This window comes from Propithecus coquereli, unplaced genomic scaffold (genome assembly GCF_000956105.1).
Source record: "Propithecus coquereli isolate 6110/MARCELLA unplaced genomic scaffold, Pcoq_1.0 Scaffold108, whole genome shotgun sequence".
Classification (NCBI taxonomy): domain Eukaryota; kingdom Metazoa; phylum Chordata; class Mammalia; order Primates; family Indriidae; genus Propithecus; species Propithecus coquereli.
Window position 1 is genome coordinate 4240784 of NW_012134747.1, and position 27959 is coordinate 4268742.

Below are 27959 nucleotides of genomic sequence, written 5' to 3' on the forward strand. Positions count from 1 at the left end.
GAGGGAATGATACATACAAGAGGTAAGTTTTGAGGGGAAGAAAAGAGTTAGAAAGGCCCAAGGCAAGGCAAGCATCTGTAGAATGTCACAGAGGGAGTAACAATGATTGAGTGAGGACAAAGAAATGGCTCCTTGTCCCTAGTTGGGTGGCAGGGGTGGGGTAAAGTAATAAAATGAAGAAACTATTGCTGAGAACTCAGCGAGTTTCACCTGCATTCCAAGTAAGTGACAAGTTAGCCAAAAATGTTGTCAAGGTGGGTAAACATTTCAATTAGACCTGAGCAGAGCATCTAGTGAGATCCCATGCCAACTTATGGTTTGGGGTGGAAACCATACAAAATGTGGTGGTTTTATAGGATTTGAACCTGAAAGCGAGCAAAATGTGGTGGTTTGAGCTGTGTTTTTCTTGGAGTTTTTTAGGTACTCAGGCATAAAAATTCACAGTCAGGCTTGGGAGGTCTAATCTGAAACAATAAAGTTTTCACACTATCCTTTCAGTAACCACAAAGAATAGGCTTCGGAGAGACGTTGTAGACTCTTGTTTGAATATCTTTTAAATATGGTTGATAGATGAACTAGTTAGGCTGTATTTACATGCCAAAAACTGATTTTGATATTTGAAAGGAGGAAAAGAGGTTGTCTTTTCCTGGACCAGTATTATCTACATAGAAAAAGAAAGCAAGGATTTGTTTATGCATGTCATTGTGTTAATAATAAAACCAGTTAATGATTAGTTCCATTGGCAGAAATTTCTTGGTCAGCCTGCTGTGAGCAACTCCATAGCTTGAATCTAAAATGAGAGTGGGCAAAGTAAAATATTTGTTTTGTCTTGTATGTCAGTTATTAAAGCCACTTCAAATCTTTCATGGAAATATGTGGGGCATAAATAAATAGGAAGTGCCTCAAAAGAAATGGTAGAAATGGAAAGATTCATTCATGTGGCAAACCTTACCATGTCCCTTACTAGTAATTTTCCATTTCCTAATCTTAGGATTCCATATCTCATATCATATTATGCCCCATGCAATATACAATTCTTGCCTCTCCATATCTTCCCATTCATTGATCTCCTTTTGCTGAGCAGGCAACTGAAATGCTTCGTGGAGTGTGGGGTTAGCATTGTCTTAGACATCGAGCAGTACTGGCTCTATGATGGTTTCACAGTGCCTTAGTTGGATGCAAGAAAATAGACTGCATGACCTTTCCCAATCCCCTTTATAGCTTTCTGTGAGGCTCATTCTCTGGACCTGAAACCAAATCAAAATATTTACTTTGTTTTTCAGTTTGAGAACCCTTCATCATCAATGAAAATTCTATTGTTCTCACAATGGAGTTGAATTTCTTTCTTTCTTTCTTTCTTTTTTTTTTTTTTGTAATTTTGTATTGCTCCATTATATTTTCGAGGGGGCTAGGAGAAAGGTTACAAACATTAATTATGGTTTACATGAGTGGAACAGCAGGAATCATCATTATTATCATTTAAATTGTGTATTTATTGTTATCCCAGGAAAATCTAGTCAATTTAGACCTGTGCCTTCAAAACATTTGATAATTCCAAGATGGGGAATTGGCTTAAACTTTTTCTTTGGTGGAACAGTTTACAGATCTAATTAAATACACTTTGCGGGGGGTGATTAATCTTCTTAAGAAAACAAACTGCTTTCAAACACTCGAGTAACAACTGTTTCTGACGATTAATGAAATAATTACAAAGAATTCTGGCCCATTCATTAAAGCAGATCCAGTTATGAGTCTCAGCCACAGAGTATTAGTCCCTGGGTTGTGTAAATATATTCTATACAGTACATTTTTAATATAATATTCTATAATTCTGACATATCATAGTTCATACTGGTCTTCCTTCAAGTTTGCCTGCCATAGTGAAGGTTTCCCTGTATTTCTGTGCAAGAGTTGTATGAACCCAAAATACCAGTGAAACAAATCTAAATGATCTTTTGAAATGTTTCTGATCCTTGCAATTCCTATTAACTATAATATGTCATTTACATATGACCTTTAAACCAATGACATAATTGGATTCATTGGAAGTCTACTTGGCCAGGGCACTGTGGTAGTTGAAACCTAACTATTAATACTCACATAGATAATCCAAATCACCATCTAAGGAGTATGTATAAGCCTTCATTGAATAGTACAGTCAAATGTGTAAGGATTGGACCGGTAACCTAATTTGTCCCTGAGTTCTCCAATTAAAATAAGAAACTTACCAAAGATAGTTTGTCCTGAATATGCCAACAATTCATTACAGGACTCACAGTCAAAATTCTTCATTATAACTCATGGGAATAGTAGGTTCCTCTTAGCATTCTCCTTGAGAAATGCTAAGTAGAGAAAACTAAAGGTAGAAGAATCCATCCAATTACAACTTATTTATAAATGCAAGCAAAATAGCAAGAAAAAAGTGAATATTTATTCATTCAACATACATATATTGATTGTTTACTATCCATCAGGCTCAATTGCTTTGAGAAGTATAAATATTACATTGTGCTTACTACAACTTATAGTCTAAATAAGGAGACAGATAAATAAAGCAACAATTACAATAAAACCTGCAAAACGCTATAAAAGAAATTAGGAGTGTGTACTATAGATGCATAAAGACAGTCATCTAATTTCAAACATCAGAAAAGATTTCCCAGGGGTGGTGTCACTTGAGCTGAGTTGGAGGGTGAGAAGTTAGCCAGGTGGGCAATGGGCAGAAGCAGAAACTAAAAGGCCTCGTTAAGCATTCTATTAATATTAATGTTAGGCATTAACTAGCGTTCTTTGAACATTTACTTTTCACAAAGCACCTTGTTAAGCATTTTACAGGCATTTATCTCATTTAATTCTACCATCGCCATTCAAATCAGTTCTAGGGTCTGGCACAGTTGTTCATACTTGTAATCCTAGCACTTTGGGAGGCCAAGGTGGGAGGATCCCTTGAAGCCAGGAGTTCCAGTCTGAGCAACACAGCAAGACCCTGTCTCTACAGAAAATTTTAAAAATTAGCTGGGCCTGGTGGCACATGCCTGTGGTGTTAGCTGTTAAGGAGACTGAGGCAGGAGGATCACTTGAGCCCAGGAATTTGAGGTTGCAGTGAGGTACAATCACACGACTACACTCTAGCTGGGGTGACAGAGTGAGACCTTTTCTCTAAAAATAAATAAATAACTCAGTTTTATTATTATTCCAATTGTACTGGAAGTAAACTGAGGCTCTGAGAAGTAAAATAACTCATTCGAGATTATCCAGCGATCTGGCTCTAAAGCCCATGCTCACCATTAGACTCTACTGCCTCCCCAGGTGTGCCACATGGGAGCTTGTGCTTCCTCTACAGGCGAGGGGGAGCCACTATAAATTTTAGGTGAATCTTAATAAGTAAGCACAACATCTTTTTATGAAAAATGACTCCCATTTTTCTGTCAATTTTTTTTTTCAATCCTTTGGCTCAATACCATGATTACTTCCTGGTTAAATTCGGTTTCCACCTTGTTTAGAAAAGGAACAGTGATTTAAGAAGGACCTTTTGTGCATGTGAATCATAACACCCAGAATGAAGAGAGAGGTAACAATAATACTGTTTCCAACAAGTAGGAATGAGAACTGTCATGTGTCACTCTGATACGCCATACAGAAACCAACGTGGGTTGTCACACCGTGCATGCATGGTAGGATCCAAAATTTATACCTACTCTCATAGAGGCAGGGTCAGATTTCTAAACCTAAATACTCTAAATTCAGAATACCTCTCCAGCAAACTTTGCTTTATAATTGACGGTTTTTAAAGGGCAAGATTTGCTTAGAACCATGATAAAGAGAGAAAAGTGGAACTATAGTGATCTAAAATGATCTAATTTTCTAGAAAATTACTACTTTCTACAAGCTGTATAAACTTTAATTAAAAAGACAAGGAGGTCTATTCTCTCTCCTTACACACTTGTGACATGCTAGGCTCTTGGGATACTGGTAAAAGAAAGAGAGTAGATTGAAAAGATTATAATTTTTAACAAAACTCTAAATGTAATTAAGGTGGAATGTTTATTGCTATCTTTAAGGACCAAAAAGTAACCAACATTTGTTGCTTTTCCAGAGAGAAAGTAATTTTGACTTCAAAATATGGGTGAAGTTTGCTTATAAAGTGAACTGTAGAGCCAGGGTAAGTAACAAGAAAGACAATGCACAAATCAGCTCATATGAACACAATACATTTTTTCAACTAAATATCATCAAAATGAGCATTCCTAGAATGCTTAGTGCAATGTTTTATGTATCTGTATTCGATAAAATGTCCCCAATATCATATAAAGAAATATTTTTGTAGCTTCTACAACAAATTCTGTAGAACCTGTTTTTAATGGTAGTGGATTTAGAAGAATGGATCAAGGAAAAAAAAAGACCACTAAGGTGAGAGCAGACATTGAAACTGAAAATATCCTCAACAATTCACAAGACACAATTTATGGTCACAAAAGATTTCTCTGGCTAAATAATTATTCATTACTCTCTTCTTTACCTACTTTCTCTCCTTTCCTTCTTTCTCCCTGAACTCCTTCTTTCCACTTTAGTCCTCCTCCCAAGCTATGATCCCAAACCAGTGTTGTAAAAATCACTTTAGAAGGATTTATTTGATGCAAAGCAGTTTAATGTACTTTGTCCTACATGTAAAAGCATTTGGGTAGCCTTGGTGTCAGTGTGATTTGGGCTGTCATCAAGACTGGCCCATTGAGGTTAAATGAAAAATCAAATTTAATAGGGATAATTTGAAACAGAATAGCATTTTTAACAAATTCAGATACCTGCATATGTTCCTCCCATTCTACAAATTCTGGGGAAAGCTGGGTGGCAGCTAAAGCTTCATAAGGAGCCTCCTGCGATATAATGTTGATGCTATGACAGCAAATTGGGAAATGACGATGTGTATATAGCACAAATGCTTGTGATTATACACACATCACTTGTGTTGCATATGTAGCTCAGCTATATTAACTATACTAACTGATTAACTATATTTATATATATAGGAGGTAGACTGAAAAGCACTATAAAATTTATCCGTATGTGTATATGCAAGAGAGAAATATATTGTATGTATAAATATCAGGTTGCATAAAATAAAATACCCCTGTAGTTGTTTGTTTAGGGACACATTTGAATTGAGTGAGCATTCTAACAATCATTTCTTTCAAAGCCACAAAAACATCACACTTTTTAGTTTTAATAAAGTCTAGTTTTTGGCAGTTCTTTTATCACATCTGTCATCTCCTAAGCTTTGCTTAGCCAAAGCACTCAGACTTGAATTTTGAAATTGTCAATATAGGCCTTCTAATCTTTAAGTCTTAAATTATCTAAGCAGATTAACTACCATTATTCTATGCTTATAGGACTCGGGGGTAAAAGACAGCAGAGGAAATACAACTTTTTTTTTCAGGCAATTAAGTTCCTGTGGAGGTTGTGTTGGGGGCATGTATTTGGAACATGGTCCATGTATTTATGTAAATAACCAGGTTGACATGGTGAGTACATTAACTCCTGTATCTAGATCTATAAGACAAAAAATGGCTCTAAGAAGCTTAATTGTCCTGCTTTTAAATCACAAGTTATTCACAGTTCATATTGACAACTTTCCAGTTTGCCAATTGGCAATGGATATCCTGAAGCTAAAGGAGATATCTAAAAGGGGGTAGGAGGAGGGAAAAAAAGGGCTCATTTTCACAGTGGCACCTATCTGTGTGGTGACCTGATTTCTGCTATGATCTCCCTTCCAAGATCAAAGCAGGATTAATGTGATTCTTTACTATTTGCACCGCACATCTCAAAGCTCTGGAGACTTAAGAAATAAGTGCAAATGCAGCCCTTGAACACAGGGGAAACTGAGCTCGAGTGGGGTGGGTTCATAGCACAATGGCCAGCTAACTATGAAAAGTTATTTGGTATTTGGGAGGCAATACAGAATTTAGAGTATTTTTGTATTTGTAAGCACAGTTGCTTTCTCTTTTCTCATTTTCTGGGACAAGGCTTTTGGCTGGTTGATGAGGCCAGCACTGAATGTCATCTTATTACTAGTCTCCATAATGACCTTCTAGCTCATTTGGAATGTTTTGCAGCTGCTAGCACACATGAAAAGGGAAGGAAACCCTGCCGCATGTTTTCACAAGAAAGCACTTTCGGGTTGTACAACCAGGCATTTACAAGGAGGACTTAAAAGAGGGAAAAATCTTTTAAAATATCAAAATGTTAAGCTGTTGTGTTTCCACTGCAAGTGACATTCCTGGATACTGGAACTCCTAAAGGGTGAGTGTTTCTACAGCCTTTCAGAATTACTTGTTCTTCTGTTAAAGAAAAAAACAAGTCCCATATTCCTGGGATCTCAGAAGGTGAAGAAAAATCGCTTTCATTTTTAATGTTTAGTGTACACACTTCTTGGAGGAGAGGGAGGGAAGCTCCCCTCCTCCAAACTTGACTGTGATTTTAGGGGCATTACCTAGAAGAGGGCGAGCCACGGTGTAGAACAAATGCAGTTTTATATGGACTCAGTACTCCCTGGGAGAACAGGATCACAGGGGTGGGGCAGAGGTTCTCTCAGCCCGGGAATGTGACTCCACGGTCGCCACTCTTGGCTTATACAATTCCACCCAAAGCTCAACTTTTCCACAACTCTGCATGCCCAGCCACACAAAGAAGAAGTGTAACAAGAAGTCCCAACACCTACAGCCCATTCAACCAGATGAGCCTGCTTTTTCGCAAGGTACACAATTACTGCGGACACCTTTATGTTCCCTCTTCCAAGTTCCTTTAAGTTAGCACTGGAAACCCTTATCTCTTCTCTCACCGCCTGCTCCCTCTCCCCCTCCCGCCCCTGTCTGGAGGCCACACTCCAAACCCATCCACACTACGCAGCCGAAGCCCAGGAATGACCTGAAATGAAGACGCTGCAAAGTAGAACATGGGGAAAGGGCTCGCCACGACCCCACGCCGGGGTACTGGGGTCTTGCCCGCGCATACCCCTGCCTTGGCACTCAAAGAGGTTCCACCTACTTTTGCGTAACGTCATTTACGCCGGTCCCACGCGAAGCAGGAGGGGGGCGGGGAGCTTGGAGTCAGGCTCTTTCAGGGCAAGGGGTGCAGCAGTAGAGAAGGGGGCGGGGGGTCCCAAGTACCTGAGCCCCAGCAGCCCCGCCCGAGCGCTTACGCCTTCGCCTCGGCGTCCTGGCGGCGCCGGACTCCTGCTGCCTGCCCCAAGCTTGTACCTGCGGGGGAAATTCGCCCAAGAACCTTGTGAGTTGCCTCAACTGGAAAAGGAGCCAGACGGTGAAGCTTTTGGTCCAGAATACAATTACCACTGGGGCCAAGCATAAGGGAGAGGGAATCTCAGTGCCCAAACACTTTAAGCTCACCCCCAATTATTTTTACAACAAACACGAGGAAATTGGGCTTTACTTGGGCTGTTTCCTTGCTTTTTTAGCTTCATCTGAGGGTGTTAATTATTTTCTCATTATTATGCTAATTTCTTAAAAAGGAAATTTTCAGCAGAACAAGGATTCCTCGGTAATCAGTAACTAGGAATCTTGGCTGCCTGGAAGAAGTACACCCGAAAATTCTATTGGAAAAGTTCGGAACATCAATAGCAACTCACCGTCTACCTTTCTCTTTCTGATTTTATACTATTATTCTCTGTGCAGCCCTGGTTTGCCCAGCGGTGGCCTATCTCTCAGAAACAGACGTGTAGCTAAAAACATAGTAGTTGACCCATGATTCGTTTAAAAAATGTGAAGTTTTAAAATGTTGTCGGGTTTTGTTTTTTTTTTAAGTTTAAAGTACGAGCTGAAATTTCAAACACAATTAGTTCCTATATTTTAAAGGGTTTTATATTACTGAAAATTTCCTGCCTCCATGACTTTGAAACAAAATATTAGAATTAGAATTCAATAAAAGTTATTTAATTATTAAAACACAGTGGGGGCCCTAAAAGCTTTATGGGTTCTTTCAAGACATTGCTACTGTTCCATTTTATACATAAAATATTATAATATATAATACCTTATATATACACAGAGAGTCTTATGAGTTGTATTTTTGAAGTGCTCATTTTTAAAATGTCATGTTTTAGATCCCTTGCGTTCCAAATATGATTTTCTTAAACTAGCAAAGAATCTAAATTTTAAAAAAGGGAAGCGTAGGCTTCAGCCTCCCTTTATTTCGTGTCTTTTAGAGGTACAGCATACCAACTCTTTTGACTTGTGTTTCCTAACTTAGAAACAAAACTCTAAAGGTAAATTTGGAAAATTAACTTGAAAGGAAAACATAAAAGAAGGTGACTTTTATCTATGTATCTATATTTTTTTGGAGAGGAGAGTTCTTTTTAATTAAGATCTACAGAGTAATTAAATTATATAGTGTCCTTAAATACATAGCATGTGGTGAGGGCTCTAAAAATTATGCCATCTAGCAATACTTATATATACACAACTAGTCAGAAGTCCATAACTATCAACAGCCAGCACCGCTTGCAAATTTTACTCAATTGAAACGCTGCTGAAAGAGTTTATCTTCCATTGTAGTTTGGAATTGTGTGAAGATATGTATGTACGTGATCTATGTATATATAATTCTTATACTTTATATATATTTAGACATACACTTCTTTTTAAATGTTTATGTGGTTAGTCACTTTAAGAGCATCAAAATAAATTGTGCGTTGGCTTACACTATCTTCCAGGTATTCCCAAACACTGATGAACAAAAATCTTTATATCGGAAATGAAGAGCTACCCATTTAAAGGAAAGAATAGAAAGGGGAACTCGATTTATTCTCATTTGTTTATCGTAGATTTCCCCCCCTCTGCAAATTCATTTGAATAGCTTTCAAGCCGGAAAATGGAAATGTGGCTCCTGCCCTCTATTTCAGCGGCAGCAGCAGCGTCCTGGCAACAGCGCAATTTTCTATCATCAAGGATAAATGGCATCGAACAGAACATTCTGATAAAAAAAAAAAAAAGAAAAAAAGAAAAAGAAAGAAAGGGAAAAAAAGCTTCAGCCCAAGGAGCCCATGATTGCTGGCCTTCCTGTCTGTCATCCCTTTACAAAATCCTTTCTGCAAACCTGAGCGGCATGCTGTCAGAGCTAATAACGTCTTCTGAAGGGAGTAGGGGGGAGCATAGTCTTCCCTGCACAATGTTCCCATTTATTAAATCGAGTGCTTATTTTAAAATTGCAAATATCTTTGTTTGGTTCACTGAAAATTAAAACCAAGATGTAGGAAGTTACATGATGCAACAATTATCTGTGTCATATCAGAGAATCAAACCCCTATCTCGCCCTTCTCCTGGTTAAGGTTGGATAGGGGGAAGGGGGAATTTGGAGGTATCAGGGCAGGAGGTTTCTGGGGGGGAAATACAAATCCGTTCGCCCTACAGGTAAGCTGAGAGTAATTGAAAGCCGGAGGAGCGATACCTGCTTCTACCAGAGAGAACGAGCTAACTGCGGTTCGGAGAGCGCGTGTGGGCGCGGTCCTCGCCGCGACGCCGCTCGCGGATCATGCTGAACTCAGCGCTGCCACCGAGCTTTCCCGCGGGAGGCGTTGAACGTAATGGTGGCTATTTCTCACCTACTGAGATCCCTTTCCGCAAAAGGCCATTCTCCCGCTCCGAGGAGATGGATCCCTGAGGTCCCCATGCCACCACAGGGGGTCCTGGGGGAGCTTAGGGGACAACCCTGGAGGCGTTCCCGGAGTCGTGCGCTTCTCCGCGTGGTGGGGGCTGCTAGCGGAAGAACAGCACCCCACACACCGGGGTGGGCTTCTTAGCGGCCTGGGCCGATGGCCTGGGGATGCGGGGGCTGAGCTTGGCGGGTGACGGGCTCTAGTGCCCGTCGAGTTCTTGGACCATCCGAGTCCAGCGCTTTGGCGTGAAACCGACACGGCAGGGAAGGGCCAAAGCAGGGGTCGAAGCCGAGTGGAAACGGGAGCGGCGGTGTTGACACCCTCTTCCCCTCTGATGGATGGGTAGGGAATTTTTTTATCTCGTTGGGAGGGAGAGATAAGGGAGGGGACCTAAAACGAAGAGAAAAATAGATTTTAATATTCTTTAAAGGAGATAAAAAGAAAAAAGAATGATGGTGAGGAATGCAGAGGACCCTAAAACGTGGGGACCCTAAGATGAAATAGGAGCGAGTGGTGTCCCGAAGTCTGGAGAGCAGAGACTGGGGGTAGGAGGGGGAGGGGCGGGGGAGATGGGTAAGCAGCTCGGTTTGGCGAGGAGCTCCGGTGGCTGAGAACGGTGGGAGGAGGGGGATGATGGGGAAACCTTTGTTTAATGAGGAAACCCAATTATTGCGCATCTGGAAGTCTTAGTCCCTACTACGAGACGAGGCGGGTGCCCGAGGGCTCAGTGCGCATGCCCGAGCCGTCGGATTTGCATGATGAGAGAGACACACGTGAGCCCGCTCCCGCGCAGCCCGGGCAGCGCCGCGCCGCCAATAGAATCCCGCTCTTACTGCGCCTCCGGGTCACATTGATGTCTCGGATCCCCTAACAATAGGCCTTTAAAACCCACTTTCAAAATAAAAAGAGTGTTTTAGTATTGATTCTCGCCTAGACACATGGGAGAATAGACACATTTTAGAACTACCAATAAGTTTACTACAAGCAAGGGTTAAAATATTCAGAATTTAAGAGAAAGGTAGAAGGCATGAGAGAGGAAACTGTTTCAAGATCACTGGCGGGAAGTCAAGGAATCCTGGGACTGCCGCCTTTAGACCCCTGAGCCCTGGGCCAAGACTGAATCTCTCTGAGCCTGTCACGTGAAAATCATACCTACTTCCCTGACCAAATCAGCCTCAAAAGGAGAAACATTACCTGTACGGCTTGGGAAAACACCACCAAACCCAGCTCTTTCTCCACACCATCCCCAGCCACACATGGTTGCCAGGGAGATAAGAAGCCAGAACACCTGCCATCCCTTTCTGTTTCCCAGACACCAAAGTGGTCGTCAGGGTGAGGTCCATATGTCAGCTCCCCGCATCTGTGAAATGGGGCTAATTATAGAAAGGCATAGGAAAAAGGAAGGTAGAGAAGTGCCATGAATCTCCACCACGTCTGGCCCTCTCTTGCCTCCACCCAAGCTCTGAGGCTGGAAAGATGACGTGGATTCTCTGGGGCTACAAAAGGGGTGGGCCAGCTGGGAAATATTACCCCCCTGCCCCTTCTGCACACCAAGGGTGCTGCCCACCCTCGATGCAGCACCATTCTGACCATTGCCAGCAACCTTGTACTCTTCCGGCCATATATCCCAGCCAGAATTACTGCCCACAAATGGGCCTCCAGCGCCCCTGTCTAAGAGTGCTCATACCCCGTGACAAGAAAACTGCTTGTTCTTGTTACTGAAACAAAACAGGTGGGGATTATTGTTTGCAGCTCCTCTTCCCTTTTGTGTAATTCAAAAGTCTCCAGTGTAGGATTAGGCTTCAAATGCATTTGGTCAGGTACATGCATTTTAGTGCTCAGCACGAGGGATGTGATGCTTAAAATCACCCCAGCAGTGCTTCTGTTTGTCTCTAGGTCTTTCTTACCCTCTAGGCCTATTATTATAACATGGCTTTTTTTTTTTTTTTTTGAGAGTGTGAACCAGAGCCTCACGCTAGCTCTCCAAACACAAGACAGTAAAGAGTGACTTCAAAGTCTTATCTGTTCATCTAACATCAATATTATCTGACCAGTAAGTATTAAGTGGCATATTGTTTAAGAATATAGCTTCCAATAGCCATGTCTATTCTTGAAAAAAGGAGATACCTACTGAACTTTCAGAAATGTCAGCTGGTAGGTAGTCTTTGTATAGAACAACAAACTTTCTCATAATGGTGTTTTAAGATTATCTTTGCAAAAGTTAAGCTTTCTCCTAAACTGGCCCAATAAAATTAAGACTGTTGACTTCAATCATATAAGGCTTCAAACATGAGACAGCCATGTTGTTTAAAATACTTCTGGAACACTTAGGACTTTAGGCTTTTTCTTATAATAGACTTATCTTTGTGCTTTAAGGAAGAGGATAATAATAGTGTGTTTGAAAGGAAACATAGACCTAAAAAAAAAAAAAAGTCCATCGGCCAATCAATAATTTTTCACAACCCCCAATTGAAGCAAAATTTTCCTTCCCTGTCTTGGGTGTGGCTGGGATAAGTAAAGAGGCTTTTCTTCTTGAGTATTTTGGGTAAAATTGAACCAATATAAGTCTCAAATTCATGTTCTGGTTTCTTTCTTAGGCAAGTTTCGGATCATCCATAAGGCTAACTTTGATGACAACTCATTGTCATTTCTGAGAGAAGAAAAGGGCAGCAGGCTGAGTGGCTGGAGAGGGATACTGGGCTCAGGACCATGACCAGGTAACCAGCATTAGCCCCAGCTTCAGTCTCTGAAGCTGCTGTTCACAGGCACTGTCAGCTCCAACTCAGACTGCCCTGCAAAATCTCTTTGTCTCACATTTGTGCCCACCTCAAGGTACCTACTGGCTCCTTCTCATCCGTAGCTGATATGGCTGGTCATTAGCATCCTGAGCCAGCAGGGCTAGTTGGTTTAAAAAAAAAAAAAAACTGAGCTGGGAGCATTTTATTCCCATGCAGAGCTATGCCCCTCTGATTTAAGTTGAGACTGGTCAAATTATGAGGAAACAGCAAAGGAGATTAAAGAAGGGAATCATTGAGGACCATTATTGCAAAAATGCAGTCCACAGTGAAGAGACTTTGGAACAAACACTGCCTCTTCCTTGAGGACTCTGAGGGCTGTGCCACAAATCAGGTGGGGTGGACACACACCCCCTCATGTTTTGGGTCTTCAGGAATGGGCGTAGCTTGGGGGATTCCCTTTCCTCTAGCATAGTTCAGCCATGAGGCAACAAGGCAGCTAGGGGACTTGGGACCCTCATCAGTCCCACGGATCCTCCAGGAGGTACCTTATCTTCCCTCTGCCCCCTCCTGCACTCCATGTGGATCCTGTGTGCGTAGGGTCCCCTGATCGCCTTGCAGAAGTTATTCTAAGGACACTAAAGGTGCTAGACAGAGCTTTCCTCTATCTCTCTCAAGGCCAGGCAGCTAACTCTAGCCAGTCCGCAGGAGGGCACCTGAGCGTGGGGGGCTCTGGCCCAAGCTCTGGACTCTTTGGAGTCCGCGGGCCCTTGGGCAGGTAGCAAGCCGGGCGAGCCTCACGTTGCCTGGCTGGCTGGCGTTTTCAAACGACTTGAATTACAGGCTGCATCTTGAATATGAATTAGCCTTCCGCACTGGTGTGACTTCGCTTTGAAACTCAACTTGTCAAAGTGTGGTTTTAATTAAACGTCTTCCGGCCTCGAAAGATTGCATGTTTTGTAAAATATATCCTAGCATGAAATTTACTTCCACGATCTGAAATTAGGTTCCTTGTAAATGTTTTCATAAAAAAGAAATAGGAGGGAGTGCGTGTGTGAGAATGGAGCAGTTCATGCTCGCTGCGTTCCTTTAAAAAGTCCAGCCAGCCGGCCCCAGGCGCCCGACAGCTCCCGTACCGGCCCGCCAGCCCCAGCCCGGGCAGGGGTGAGACCGAGCGTCCAGAACTAGCAAGCAACTTAAACCAGTCCGGGCAGACGTGGCCCACGCCGCTTTTGCAGTTGGAGACAATTTAGTAGACAGACAAGTTAATCCCTGCACTGATTTGTTTCGGATCCATCTGCAGGGCGCCGGATACCCCCCTCAGCTGATGCTGCAGACACCTGCCTCCCTCTCCATCCTGGACTGCTGTACTTGTCCCATGAAAAACAGAAAAGAGATGGCGGGGTGCAGAATGGACCTAGCTGCATTCAAGACAACACATCTCTAAATTTAAAGTTCTCCATTGAGAATTCCTGGCTAATATTTAGAACGACAGCAATGTCAATCAATAGCCAATAGCAGTCCTAACAGAATTTCCGAACTGCTCCAAACCAATCTGAAAGTTTGCCTTGACGGAGAAGGGGCCCCTGGGGCACCCTATCACCTGACCTGGGCATCTATCTCCCCGGCAGCCCTCAGACAAAAAGGACTTTATTTTCCTGCATGGGGGCAGGGAAGGTGCCTGTGCACGATGCACCTTTCTATTCAATACAGAATTAACGGCTGTGTCCCTGTAGAATTCCTAACTGCTCTCTGAGGAACCGCCAATTCTGATGGGATTTGCTGGATTTGAGTAAAACTTGGTGCACATGGGGTGGGGTGTGAGGGGGAGGGGGGCACATCTCCTTTCTTCCAGATAATTGGGACTCAAGAAACTAGGAGAGGGTGGCGCAGTAGGGAGAGTTATTTACCGCCCTCCACCTGAAAAAAGCAAGACCAATAACGCGCCTCGCTTTTCGCCCTGTTTACTCCATCCCCATTCAGTGATTGGCAAAGCAGGCCCTGAAGGCAAAGGCAATAATTGCTCCGCTCTCTCCTTACTAGGGAAGTGTGTAGGCATTTGAAGTGTACTAAAAATAAACGAAGGAGCGAGAAAATAAAAAGGGGACAGAGTGACAATTTGCGGCAATTAAAGCGTCTGCGCGCTGTTGCCGGAGGAACAGGGACCCACAGCGGTTTTTGTTTTCCCAGGCCTGATGATGTGACTAACTTGTTGGGGAATTTGCGTCCCAGGTTGTGTGACTGTGTGTGTGTGCGCGTGTGTGTGAGTGTATGTGTGTGCGCGCGCGTGAATTCAGCAGCCAAGGAGCCAGCCGCAGTGGCCGGATCCGTGGGGAAGGGGGAGCCTAGGACTCGTTCTGGGCCCCTGAAAACCTGGTTGACTTCGGGAAAGAGCCGAGTCCAGCCCTCCATTCTATGCACCCCACCCCCAAGCCCGTCTCCAGTGAGGGCCTCCCCAGTAGCGCTCAGCCGCCACTTCTTGCAGGAACTTTGGAGCAAGTTTTCAGCTCCAAGGTGTCTGACCTTAAAGGGGAAAAACACAACAATACCAACTTTTATTTCACAACCACGAGAAATGCAAAGGATGCGGGGTGGGGAGGGGAGGAAAACGGGGATGGGCCAAATCAAAGCTTGGAAGACATTTTGACAGCGCGCTTGAAATATTGCTCTTAATTTTGGGAAGATTTTCAAGAAGGGAGGTGGGGGCGTTGAGAGAACCACAACTTTCTCCTGTCATTCAAGCGGCCAGAGAGGACTTCAACCCTCCTGCACACGCGGGAACACACAATGGGAAATTGCTTCAAGATACAGGAGGGCTCTATTCTTTCCCTACCCGCCCCCCTACCTCTCTTGAGACGTGAACTTCACAAAGAGGGTGGCAAGGAAGGAGAAGTCCTGGGTGTCAAAAATCTGTGCATAGCCCCAAACCCTGAGATCAGAAGGGTTAACCCCAGGCCTTGCGCCCATCCTAGTGCCCAAACTGGCACCTAGTGTTGATCAGCCCTCCCCACCCCCACCTCCACCTCTTCCCAGTCAGGAGCGGGAGACGGGGAGGAGGGAGCGACACTGTGCAGCCACCGGCTAAGTCCAGCCCAGGCTGGCTTCAATGAAAGCTGGCAAATCCGGCGAGTCTCACAGAAATTTTCTTCGACCCTAATTCAATTTTAAAGCGGATTTTTACTATTAAAAACGCTGCCGAGCAACACATTGAATTAATCTGACTGTACGGTTTTAATTACAGTGAGGGTTTCTCTACAAATCTGTACAAGACAGTGGCTGGCTCTCGGAAGATCTCTGCCTCCTGAATTCCATTATCGGGCCCCTAGTTCCCCGCAGACGGCGGCGCGGGGGAGCCAGCTGCGGGCTCGGGCGTTCCTGTGGCCCTCTGCTGCTGCCCACCCTCCAGGCTCCAGCCCCTCGCCCCTTCCTTCACCTCAGCGTCATGGAGAGGCTGGGACGCCTGCCTGTCTGTTTGGGACTACTGGAGTGACATCCTGAAACTCTACCGTCGCTTAACTCTTGGGTCCGAGACGTTTGAGACTCCCAAGCCTCGTTCTTAAAGTGGATCGTTTTGTCTGGGGAAGGTGACCTCTTTTGTAGTTTTTTGGAGGGTCGTCCTGCTTCGACTTAGCAGCTGTTAGAGCGGCCAACGTGATGCCCTGGCTGTTGGAGGGAAATGCAGGCTAAGCAACGGGGAGGAAAGGAGAAAGAGGTAGAAGACTAGGAGATGAAGTGTTGGTTTGGAGGTCTAGCCCCTACCCCGCACCAGCTGCTGGAGGAAACATACACGGCACAAGACCGCTTTTATGGGCGCAGTTTTGTTTACTTGTTGTGCAACATTGTGGGGCAATAACACCCAGCCAACAGGATGGGGAAGAACATTTAAAGACAGGCACTCTCAAAACAAAGCAGATTCACATTCATTCTCTTTTGCCCCCTCTATGTTCTTTCTCTCTCTAACTCCCTTTCTTTTTATACCTGCTGCTCTTTTTCCGCTCTCTCCTTCCCTCTCCACAAAGTATGTAGTAGAAAAGATGGTGAACCCAAATATGAGCCAGACAAACGGACACAACCTCTCAATGTGTACTGAGAGAACTCAAGCCTTTCAGCTCTGAGGGGGAAGGGCCCTGCCTGCAGAGTGAAAGGGATGAGGAGTATTTTTGCTCTCTGCACAATATTAGTGAAACCTGCAAGAAAAAAAAAATACAATAAACTATTTCATTAGAGTGTAGGACGGGGGGATGTCTTCCTTCTAGATTTGTGTAAAAAGGGGTCTTTTACTGAACAAAAGAGAAAGAGCACCGTTGGAAGAATGGGTTTAAGAAAAACAAAAACAACCCTAGCTACTTCTAAGGGTTCCCACATCTGTTGCCCTCTAAGAATAGCTTTGCTCAAAAACTAATAAATTACCTTCTCATTTATTGAGATGTTCTAAAATAAAGAAGATAAGAAGTGCCTATGAACACGTATGAATATGAAAACCACCAGTTCATTTACATCACAAGGATAGTCAGATACAGGACAATTCTCTCCCTCCCTCACCCTCCCAAAATGGTTTTCATTTATTTTTCTGTTGTAACCAGAGAACCATCTAAGAGTTCATATGATAGCAAGAGGATGTTTTCCATCCCTGGTTTTCCTGAAGAGTTGTCCCAAGCCTGGCTCTCCCTTAATGTTGAAGCATTTGCTGCGACTTTGTTATTGTTACTGCTGATGAAGGGATGAAAGAATTAAACAGAAGATGCTTCGAGGCATTTAGGAAGATGCTTGGGCAGCTATATTAACTCCTTATTATGCCTAAAAATAGTCTGCTGCTTCCTGTTGATACTTGTTTCCTACCACTCTAGGGCTGCATTTATCCTCCAATGGTCAGGGGGTCCTATTTTCCAAAGACGGGCTTGATTAAAAGTCACTTCTAACACCCTTTTCTTTCTCCCTTTGCCCTGATATATTTCCCAGCAAGGGGGCTCAGCCTTGGTGTAGCCTCCAGATTAAAAAGTCAAACATTAGCATTTATCTTGATTTAATCTAAGTGTTTAAATATTGTGATGTTCTTTTTTTTCTGGGCTTGGAGAAAGAAGACTGTTTATATATTAGAGAGTAGAGTCCTATGCTTGCTAAAAAAGAAAGAGAGAGGAGAGCAGGGGAAACAGGCAGACAGACTTCGTATGCAATCCCAAAATTAGGGAAGGTAGAAACATGTGCTGTTCTTTCCCTGAATCAATTCTGGGCCCAATATATTTGCTCCCTCTATTAAAAAAGCCTTGGGTGCTCACCAACCTGGAAGTGGAGTCAGGTAGGAGCCAAATGGTATTGATTCTGAGGACCAGGTTGGCTTCATTCTCACAACTCCACTGGATTCTAGGTTTTAAAAATGCCTGGAGCAGAAGCCTCTAGATTGGGGCATGCATAGTTAATATTCTTCAAATTGGACAGTCTTGAAAAACTCTGTGAAGCCCTCTGGGAGTGAGGGGGCAAATACTATGTTGGAGTTTCCTAGCTTCCTGTACTTGGGACCAAGGACTGGAGAGATGAGTGAAATGTTGTCCCCAAACTTCAATGAGGCTCTTTCTGGGCGTGAAGTAAATAGTCTGCTTCTTAGCTGGATTTGGGGGAATCTGGGAGAGGAGGGTGTTAATATGAACATTATTACAGCTTTATCACTAGAGAAAATAACACCTAACTCCCAGTGTTTTCTTGCATAGTCTGATACTTTTGGCTACTGCTGAAGATACCATCACTGGCCTGGGCTAAGAAAGGGAAACACACAGCTCCCATGTGCCCCAGAGCTTTCACAGGTGTGCGTGTGTTGGGGGAGGGGAAAAAGGTGTTCTGGTTTTCAGGATATCAGACACTCTTTCCTTACACACGTGCGCAAACAGAATTTTACAGTACATTGGATGAGGAAAAGACTAGCAGGAATTTTTTTTCCACCAATGTCTCCCATTGAGATGGGGGTTCACTGGAACAGAGTGAAGGGATTTTATCCACAATCCCATGGCTGTGTAAATCAATACCGAGTTATTTCTCTGAATTCAAAGGCTATTTATCCAGGTCTAATTTCTTTAGAATTAACGTGATAACTGAGCCCAACTTAGCAACCAAACCCAGCCAGGCCCTGCCTGGCTTAAATGTACTACAGCCAGAGGAGGCTGCAAAACCACCTTGGACACCCAATGCATTCCCAGCCTCAAGAGTGTGCAAACACCAGTCCAGACCTTAAACAGCCAGGGATTCTCCAACTCTAAGAGCCCATTCCTCCAACAGTGGCCTTCGTTGGACCCAAGAGGTCTTGTGTTGGCAATATGCAAGCATTTCTCTCTAACAGTGACACTCGCAATACAAATTCCAACACCTCAACACCTTAAAAAGCGAAAAGCAGTTTAAGCCTCAAATCCTGCCTCTTAAAACTTCTAGTGAATGTGACCCTTACCTACTACGAGCCCTAAAAGAGCCTTAGGCCTCCGACTCCAGATTGCCGATTTTACTTTTATTTTGAATGATAAAGGCTTCCCGGGTCTTGCCTGCCCTCCTCCTCCCACCCGCAAAGGTTGGTCCGGGTTCCCCTGCGGGCGAGACAAAGAGGTAGGAGCCAGGACTCCGCTGGCGCCGAACCTGGCGCCGGAGCCTGGAGCCCCTGAGGTGTGTGCCTTCCAGCAAGGCCCTGGAGGACCCGAGTTTTTAAACCTATTGCAGAAGAGCTAGAGATGCGGGCTGGACTAGGCAAACTAAGGGTGACTCCAATCACCTCTCTTCGGCTCTTTACAGCCGCCGAAGAAACTTAGGAGAGGACTGGGAAGGCGATCAGCCGAGTTTAATTGGTGAGAAATGACCGCTCGGAGCGGGCCCCACCGCAAACTGCCTCTGCACCGGGAACTCTACGAGCAATTCCTTTTGGCAGAAGCCACACGTGGCAGGCACTCGCGGCGCGCCACCTTGGCGCGTTGTGTGGGGACACACTAGCTCTAGCTCTCTATTTTCAGGACTGGCAGGAAAGTCGGATGGTCAGGCCTGCATTGTAGATTCTATCCTGCAAGCGCACACAGAGACCTCCTGCTATAATGCCAGGAGGGCCCCCTGGATGGCTCCACGCCCCAGCCCCTGACTCTCTCTCTCTCTCAGACTCAGTAGGTCTCAGCAGAACCTTTAACACCCGCAACAACTGCCACCTCGGTGCAGCTGCACTGGAACAGAGTGAAGGGCTTCTATCCACTACATAAGGAGGGAGGGTTGAGAGCCCCGAGGCTACAACTCAAGACAATCCCAGCCCGCCCGGCTTCCTCAGGCATCAAACAAACAAGAAAAAAAAAAAATCCCTTTGCAAATAGAGGCTGCTACACCCTGCATCTGGTGCTCAAGTGCAGGGACCTTCCCTGGCCCGCCACGACCCACCTTGCTCGGGGTGCGGCCAGAGTTGCGGGCAGCTGGCGAGGAAGGCAGTGCACCTGCGAGCATAAAGGGAGAAACATAGACAAGCACAGGGGGCGAAACGCCTTCACCGCGTTAACAGCGAGCTGCAGGGTATAAAGCAATAAAACTGCCACGTCTACCTGCTGGCTTTGAGGACATCACGAACAGTCTCGGCGCGCAGCCCCGGTGCACCGAGAGCGCGCTGGGGTGGTGGGGCGGGCAGGGTGAGGAATCTTCTCTCTTTGCCTGATCTCCCCTTCTGTCCCCCACCCCCTTACCCAGCCCACCTTTCATTTTCCTTGAAGCTTTTTTGTTGTTTTAATTCGCTGCTGATTTGTAAACGCATAGATCGGGTTACTGGTTCGCGTGTTAAAATGAATCTCTTGTTAAAAGGAGAGGAACAAGGCACGCTGCTTAAAAATGAATTCAGAGTTACTGAACCGGCTCCCCAGACTCAAGAAGTTAAGCGCGGCGGGCTGGGAAAAGGAGGGGGAGAGGAGAGCAAACGCCGCTGACCTGGGAACTCTGGAGAAAACCTGCGGGCTTCGAGGTTCAGGTCTTCTGATAAATAAAATGAAGGAAGGAAAGAAAGAAAGAAAAAGAAAAAGACAAACTGGCCTGGCGATGCCTGAAGACCCCCGGCTGGGAGCTGGGAAAATCAATTAGCATGAGCCGCTGGCAGCGAGCTTCCCGCACTGCGTAGATTCGGAGCAGCTCCGTCTGCAGCCACCCTTTTCTGTAGTTACACGGACAAGCAGCACTATTTCTCCATTTCTAGGTTTCCTTGGGTCCCATAACTTACGGGGTCCAGGCGAAGTAGGGTGCAAAGAAGTTCCCGGTAGTTTTCCCAAAGGGAGACAGACTCATCCCCTCAACCTCCGACAGGGCGACACAGGGTTGTCAGATTGTACATTTCTCCGTGTGGCCAAAGGCTCGTAGCTTAGGTCTCTGCGCAGACCGAAAGTTGGTGCGCGACATAGGGGGTCTGCAGGTCTCGCCCACCCAGTCTCAGTCCTCCAGCAGTACAGGCTCCCGGCGCCTTCCCGCAATCCCCGGACCCGGGATCTCGGCGCGGCCCGGCCTGCCCTCCTGGAAGCATGGTCGTATGTCCGGCCCTCCTACCTGGTGGCTGGGGGCCTGAACTGCGTGCCGAGGTTCCGCTGTCTCTGCTCGGCCGCCTGGACCTGAGTGGGTCTGGAGATCGGAGCGAGAACGGGTAGATCCACAGCCTTGGGCTGCTCCGAACTTAATGTCTTTCCCCAGTCCATCTTTGAAAGAGAAGTGGTTCTACCACCTGGATGTGCGGATATAAATCCCCTTGCAAATAATAAATGGATTAATAATAACAAGGTATGAAGTTCTTTTTATAGAAAAAAAGGAGAGAATTGAAACTAAATGCGGCAGTTAGACAACCATTTTGATAAGAGGATAATTGAGGCGACACTGGTGTATAATTAGAGGATAATTTATGCTATATCCACTTTTATTCCACCTCCCAAAATAAACCCAGTCCATAATCATTACAGGCAAATTGTTCTGAATTTTATAGCAGCAATTTGAACAAAGTACTGCAGTTAATCATGGGAGATTTTTGTGTATTCCTGATTAGAACTCTAATTGCCTCCTTCCAGAAAGTAAAAATAACTGTAAAACGACTCTATTTTTATCATTAACAATGTTGACAATAAAATAAAATCAATTGGAATTGTAATCGAGAGACAAATTTAGGACGAAGGCACTTTTACTTGAGTAGTTTATATTGTAATCAAGATTTGCCAAACCACTAACCGCATGTATCATTTGCATATATTTGAAAGCATTACAGTAGCTTCTGTTTTCAATAGGAAAAAATGCATTACTGTCAGTCCTCCAACGATTCGTTTTCAGAACAGGCTGCTGCGTTCTGGGAAAAAAGAAAAAAGACACCCCCCCTCCTCCTTCTGGTCTAATATATAGGAAATATGGCCTGAAACGGCAGGAACCTCGCCAGAACAGGGTCCGATTTTTCTTTTTCTTTACCCCCCCATGGGGTGGAGCCCAGGTGTGTATATGTGGCGGGCGGGGGGGGGTTCTCCCCTCTGTGATTTCTATAAAGTACGTCTAGAAAAATCCACGGTGACAGGGAGCTCCCTCGGGAGTGTGTAGTGGGACTGGGGTGGGAGGGAAGGTCAAGAGAGGGGGCCTGGATTTAAATGCAGGAGGCACTGCTTCTGAGCACAAGCAGCCCGCAAGGGTGCAAGGGACTGAGATAGAGCAGCCCCCCAGCCAGGCTGTTCCAGAGCTGAGACACTGGGAACTGGGACTCCGGGATTTGGGGCACAAGCTGCAGCGGGAAGCGTCGGCGGCCGGCCGGGCGGAGGCGCCTCCCTCCCCGCGGCCCTGGGTACCGCGCGGCGCGGCCCCCGGGTGCAGCTCTGGGCTGGGATTGGAGTTGCGGAAGGTAGGCGAAGAACTCAGCGAGCGGCGCACACGCCAGTAGAAGCCGTGCGCCTGTGACGTCAGGGGGCGACTGACCAATGGGGAGGCGCTGCCCTTTGGAGACAAACCATTCGACTCGTGGCGTCTGCATCAAGTCTGAAAGCAGACGCGCAACTTTCGCAGAATCCACCTTAAAATCTCTGCCTTAAACTGCACCAGCCCCCAAAAAATCCAAGGGGGGAAAGCGGGGGGGAGAGCAGATTCCCCCCTCCCCCTCTCCTCTCCCATCCCTCCCCCTTCCTCCTCCCTTTGAGTTAACAAGGCCCCGCTCACTATATCTCTTTATATTAAAAATATATATATTAGAGAAGAGCGAGGGAGAGGGAGAACCACCTCCGCCCCCTCTTTAAAAAATTTAAAAAAAATTTTTTTTGCAAGGATCCAAAGAGCTAAGGTGGCTGCAGAGGGGAGAGCGGCGCGAGCCAAGTGGGGGAGGGTGGAGGAAACCCGGGAGAAGGCTTTCTCCAGCCCCCAAAGTTTTGATGATGACCATGACTACGATGGCTGACGGCTTGGAAGGCCAGGACTCGTCCAAATCCGCCTTCATGGAGTTCGGGCAGCAGCAACAGCAGCAACAGCAGCAGCAGCAGCAGCAGCAACAGCAGCCGCCGCCGCCGCCGCCGCCGCAGCCGCACTCGCAGCAGAGCTCCCCGGCCATGGCAGGCGCGCACTACCCTCTGCACTGCCTGCACTCCGCGGCAGCGGCGGCGGCGGCCGGCTCGCACCACCACCACCACCACCAGCACCACCACCACGGCTCGCCCTACGCGTCGGGCGGAGGCAACTCCTACAACCACCGCTCGCTCGCCGCCTACCCCTACATGAGCCACTCGCAGCACAGCCCTTACCTCCAGTCCTACCACAACAGCAGCGCGGCCGCCCAGACGCGAGGGGACGACACAGGTGAGAGGCCGCTTGGGCAGCTCGCTTCTCCCGCCTCCCGACTGTCCCCCACCCCGCCCGCCCCGCTCACTTCCTCAACGCCCGGGCCTCCGCCGGTCCCCTCCCCCAGGCGGCCCGGCGCGCCCTCGGCCGGGCCCCGCGTGCGCCCGCTCTCCTGGCGCCTGCCTGCCGGCCTCTCCCAGCCTGGCCCCTTCCCGCCGCCGCGGACCCCCGGCTTCCTTGCGGCGCGGCCCTCCTTGTTCCCTCGCCTCCGACGCGCAGCTTGGGCTGCGCCCCTGGCTCGCCGCTGGCTTCGCTCGACAAGTTGGTCCTCACTGCGCTCTCCAGCCCACTGGGTCTGTGCGCTCTTTTCCATAGCTCGCTCCCTCCGGGCAGTAACCGACGTCTGCCAGGACTGGGTACATTTCTGGGCCGGAACTGGGGAGCGTGTTTTGCTTCCTAGCCCACGCTGGGCAGGCAGTGGCCTACTTTGCGTGGGGCGCCCAATGCGCCTCAGTGACTCGGTGGGAAGCTGGCGTGGCCTGTGGCTCTGGTTAAACTAGTGACAATTGGGCTCTTTGCTGTGGGCTTTGAGGTGTTCTCCACCCCCATCTCTGACCTGGCCCCCTCCCTCTGAGTTTTCGATACAATGTTGGCTGCTCCTTTGTTCGTGGAGGCTAAGCAGAAAATCTCAGGCTGATGGTTCTCATCACCCGAGGGTGACAGAGTTGCCGTGAGAGGCGCAGCCTGCTCGCAGGCTGGTCTGAGCGATTGGTTGTGTTTTGTTCGGGGTTTTGGTCCCTCCCAGCAGAATCATTTCGAACACGCCGAGGGGGCCTGATGCACCAGGCTTGGAGCTGGTGACATCAAGTCAACTGGCCCCGTAAACCCCTGGGTAGTTTAAGCACAGCTTCAGGCACTGTGAAGCCAGGCCGAGGGCCCCCGTTCGGCCCAGAGAGCTGCAGCCTCGCAGAGCCAAGAGGCGCGCCCCAGAGAGCCGCCGGCGCCGCCTCCGCTGCGGCAGAGAGCCGCTTTTTGCCTGAGGGCCTCGGGCGCTCCCGCCCCGGCCCAGCCACAGCGCATTGTTAGGGCCAGAGACAGGGTCAGGGAAAAGCTTATGCAGCTACTGGGAGCACACGGGCGCCATGGACCCAGAGAGGTCAGGGCGTTGTGGGGACACTTCGAGGAAACCCTTACTGGGCTTTGGGGAGACCTGGTGCAGGCCAGGCCACGTGCAGGGAGACGGCAGCAGTGGCCTCACGGGTGACCGCTCCTCTGTGTCATTTGCTTGCAGATCAACAAAAAACTACAGTGATTGAAAACGGGGAAATCAGGTTCAATGGAAAAGGGAAAAAGATTCGGAAGCCTCGGACCATTTATTCCAGCCTGCAGCTCCAGGCTTTAAACCATCGCTTTCAGCAGACTCAATACCTGGCCCTTCCCGAGAGAGCCGAACTGGCAGCTTCCTTAGGACTGACACAAACACAGGTAATTCCCGAGAAGCCCGAGTATCCCTGAAATGCTGGCCCCGCTTGCAGATCCGGCAGGGAGCACATCAGGAGGAATTCTTGGCCTAGTCAACCAAGGATGGAAGGAGCTTAATGACAAATACCTTTGCTCCAGTCTTGCACTTTCCTGGGACAACACAGTTTGGAATGAATGACCTGTATTGCAAACTGGATTGGATTTGCACATCCTCCCAGCCCTCGGCGACCCCACCCCAGCCTAGCATCTTTTGGTGACCAAACTCATAATTCAATTGAATCCTATTCCTGAGCAGAATGACATGAAAGAGAACAAAAAGGTGTACAAACCAGGAGGCAGAATAAGGTTCACCTTTCTTAAGGATCTTTTTGTAGGTCCTGGGAGCTAACAAAGATTTTAACTCATTGACATAGAAAAATTAAGAAGTGAAATAGAGAAAAAAAAAAGCAGGTAAGGCATAGGCTTCAATGGAGTTTAGTAAAGGCACCAACGTGTAAACTAGTCATCCTAGGATCAGTGAGGTGGGTTTTTCAGAAGATTTCCCTAAACTTAGTGGTTAAGTCATCCTAGGTGATGTGGCTGGTGCAGTCCGAGCTATGTCCCTGGAGCACAGGACTTGGGTGCAGTGGCAGAGTTGGAGATTAGAGAGAAGTATTGCCCAAATTATAGCAGATGAAGCCACAGTTAAGTACATTTACTTAACTTCTCCTGTCCTACCAATTTGAAAGATGCATGGGGCATTTCAGATTTCACAGGAAGAATCCTAGGTGAGTATGTTAGGACCCTGGTCATAAAGCCAGGTTACAATCACCTGCAGTTTTTGTCCTTGTTGATAAACTTAGCTGCATGGGGTGGTAGGCCTCATCTGAGGTAAGTAATCTTTAGCAAGGGGATTTCAGGTTTTATGAGACTATTGCTGGGGACTGATTGTGTAGTGCCTTAAGACAGATGCTCCTTAAGCTCTTCTTTCCAGTTTGCCTGTTTTCTCTTGCCATATTGCCACTGAAAATCTTTGGAGTTTGATATGAAGGGATTCCAGCTACTTAATGACACATATTCTTTTTAAAGGTAAAGGAAGCTTCACCATAGAATTTCCTTCCTCAAATAAAGTAAATCCAGAATGTTGGTCTAGATATGCTCCATCTCAGTTTTCTGATTCACATTTAGTTTTTCAGAAGCCGTTTGACTTTTAGTTACTATGCTAACAATCATGTGATGATTGTTGACCACAATTTGACCAAACAACACACAAAGTAGGGAATGAGGGAGGTGCAATCCTTAATCCCTGCAGGATCATGGGGATATAATATGTCTGGAGAAAGATGCTCCATGCATAGTCTATGGCCCGTGCAATAAATGCATAGATATGTTCAAGGTATTTAGTTTTAAATGTATAGGCTCTAATCTCTTTACAGTCATTTGCTCCCTGTACATGCATGGAGATACCAGCTTTTGGGGTTGACAAATATAAAAACACAGACTATCAGAGGAGAAGCATTCAATTGTATGGCTTTGATCCAAAAAGTATTCCTTTTAAAAATCCTTCTTTAGACTTTGAACCCAATCATCTCATTCACTCTTTCTTATTTTATTCTTACTTATGCTGTTGTTTTAAACCCAGGCTAGCATCCAACTCAAGAATTACTTTAGGTATCCAGAGAAGATACCTAGTAGGTTGGAAGAAGGGGGAGTAGAAGAGGCTAGAAAGAGGTGGAGGAAGGTGGGGACTTGGCTTGTTGGCTCTTGCAGTGGTTGTTTTTTTGTTTTTATTTATTTTTTTAAAAATATTGCTTCCAAAGCCTTGAGTGACACTAGATATACCAGTGCCATGTTTATCAGGCCTAATGATTGCTGCATTTCTTGCAGGTGAAGATATGGTTTCAGAACAAACGCTCTAAGTTTAAGAAACTGCTGAAGCAGGGCAGTAACCCTCATGAGAGTGACCCCCTCCCAGGCTCGGCAGCCCTGTCGCCTCGCTCCCCGGCGCTGCCTCCAGTGTGGGACGTTTCCGCCTCAGCCAAGGGCGTCAGTATGCCCCCCAACAGCTACATGCCTGGCTATTCGCACTGGTACTCCTCTCCACACCAGGACACGATGCAGAGACCACAGATGATGTGAGTTGTCCAAGGGAACACCCTAGGGAAACGTCTGAATAAGGCAAGAAGGATCTGGGACCTGCTTGCGTCTGCCAAACCGAGCTGAAGGAGCAGGCTCGAGAGAACTCTTATGTGTGGGGAGAAGCCGGCTGGGCACTCGTTTCTCCCTCTCTCTCTCTTCTTCTCTCTTTCTTTCTGTCTTCCCTCCCCTGCCCTTGCCCTCTCTCCCTCCATTCTTTTCACCCCTTCTTCCCTCTCTTCCATTCTTTCTTTCCTTCCTTTTCCTTTCTACCTTTCTTTTCTTTCTTCCTTTCCTTTCTTCTCCTCATTTGCCTTCTCCCTTGAGCAACCTCAGTAATTGATCCTACATCTCAGAGAGAGAGGGGGAGATTGGTTTCTATGCCATCACTCCTGAAACCCCTTACTGTAAGGATATTTTCCCTTACCCCTTGGGATCCAGGCTCTGAGCCTCCTCTTCTCTTTGGGAGTATCCATCAAAATGACTTTTTTTTACAGACATTTTCCCCCCACCAGAAGAATCTGCACAAACATGGCAGCGTTTTTACTTATTTAATAAGCTTAAGACATTACACGATGAAAGAGAAGCATTTTGGACTCCTGAATTTTTATTTACCAATCCCAGACTGATAAAAAAAAAAAAGAAAGGAAAAAACGAAAAGAAAAAAAGAAAAACCCTCACATAACAGCCTTTCTCTAAAGAAAAAAGGAAAAAACGGCTGTAAGATTAGAACATTGCCTCAAAGGGAACACTGCATGTTTTATCAAAATGCAATGACCAAGAATGATGATTGATTTAAAAAACAAACAAAACAAAGCAAACAAAAAAAATGCTCTTTCTCCACCCCATCCCCAAACCCTGAACTGGAATCAGGAAAGACAGAGGAAACAACCAAAATCACCATTCTATTGCTTTGACACCTTTACTAGGTGAATTGGTGGCATTCACTAAGCTAATAGGGACATTTATATCAAGAAACATTTCTGTATATATTGTTGAATTTTAGTTGTACATATACTTTGTATGTTTTTGTCTTCTTTCATATATGGAGTAAAAGCCACAAAACGCTGAGAGTGTCCTGTATATTTCTGTGTGTCTCTATCTCTCTCCTCCCTCCCTCCCTCTGCCTCCCTTCCCCTCCCTCCCATTATATTTTCTATCACTCTTAAAAGAATTCCTATTTCCTAATA

The 27959-nt window shown here is 46.0% G+C and overlaps 1 protein-coding gene and 1 long non-coding RNA gene across 2 annotated transcripts in view; one reads left to right on the forward strand and one right to left on the reverse strand.

Moving 5' to 3' along the window:
* LOC105813071 overlaps window positions 1-27959 on the reverse strand; it is a 44290-nt gene that overhangs the window by 13496 nt on the left and 2835 nt on the right. The window lies entirely within an intron of this gene.
* On the forward strand, window positions 22358-26874 carry DLX6 (distal-less homeobox 6). Its single transcript, XM_012647653.1, has 3 exons — window positions 22358-23190; window positions 24464-24657; window positions 26521-26874. The coding sequence occupies exons 1-3, from the start codon at window positions 22770-22772 to the stop codon at window positions 26770-26772; spliced, it is 867 nt and encodes a 288-aa protein (XP_012503107.1). The 5' UTR covers window positions 22358-22769; the 3' UTR covers window positions 26773-26874.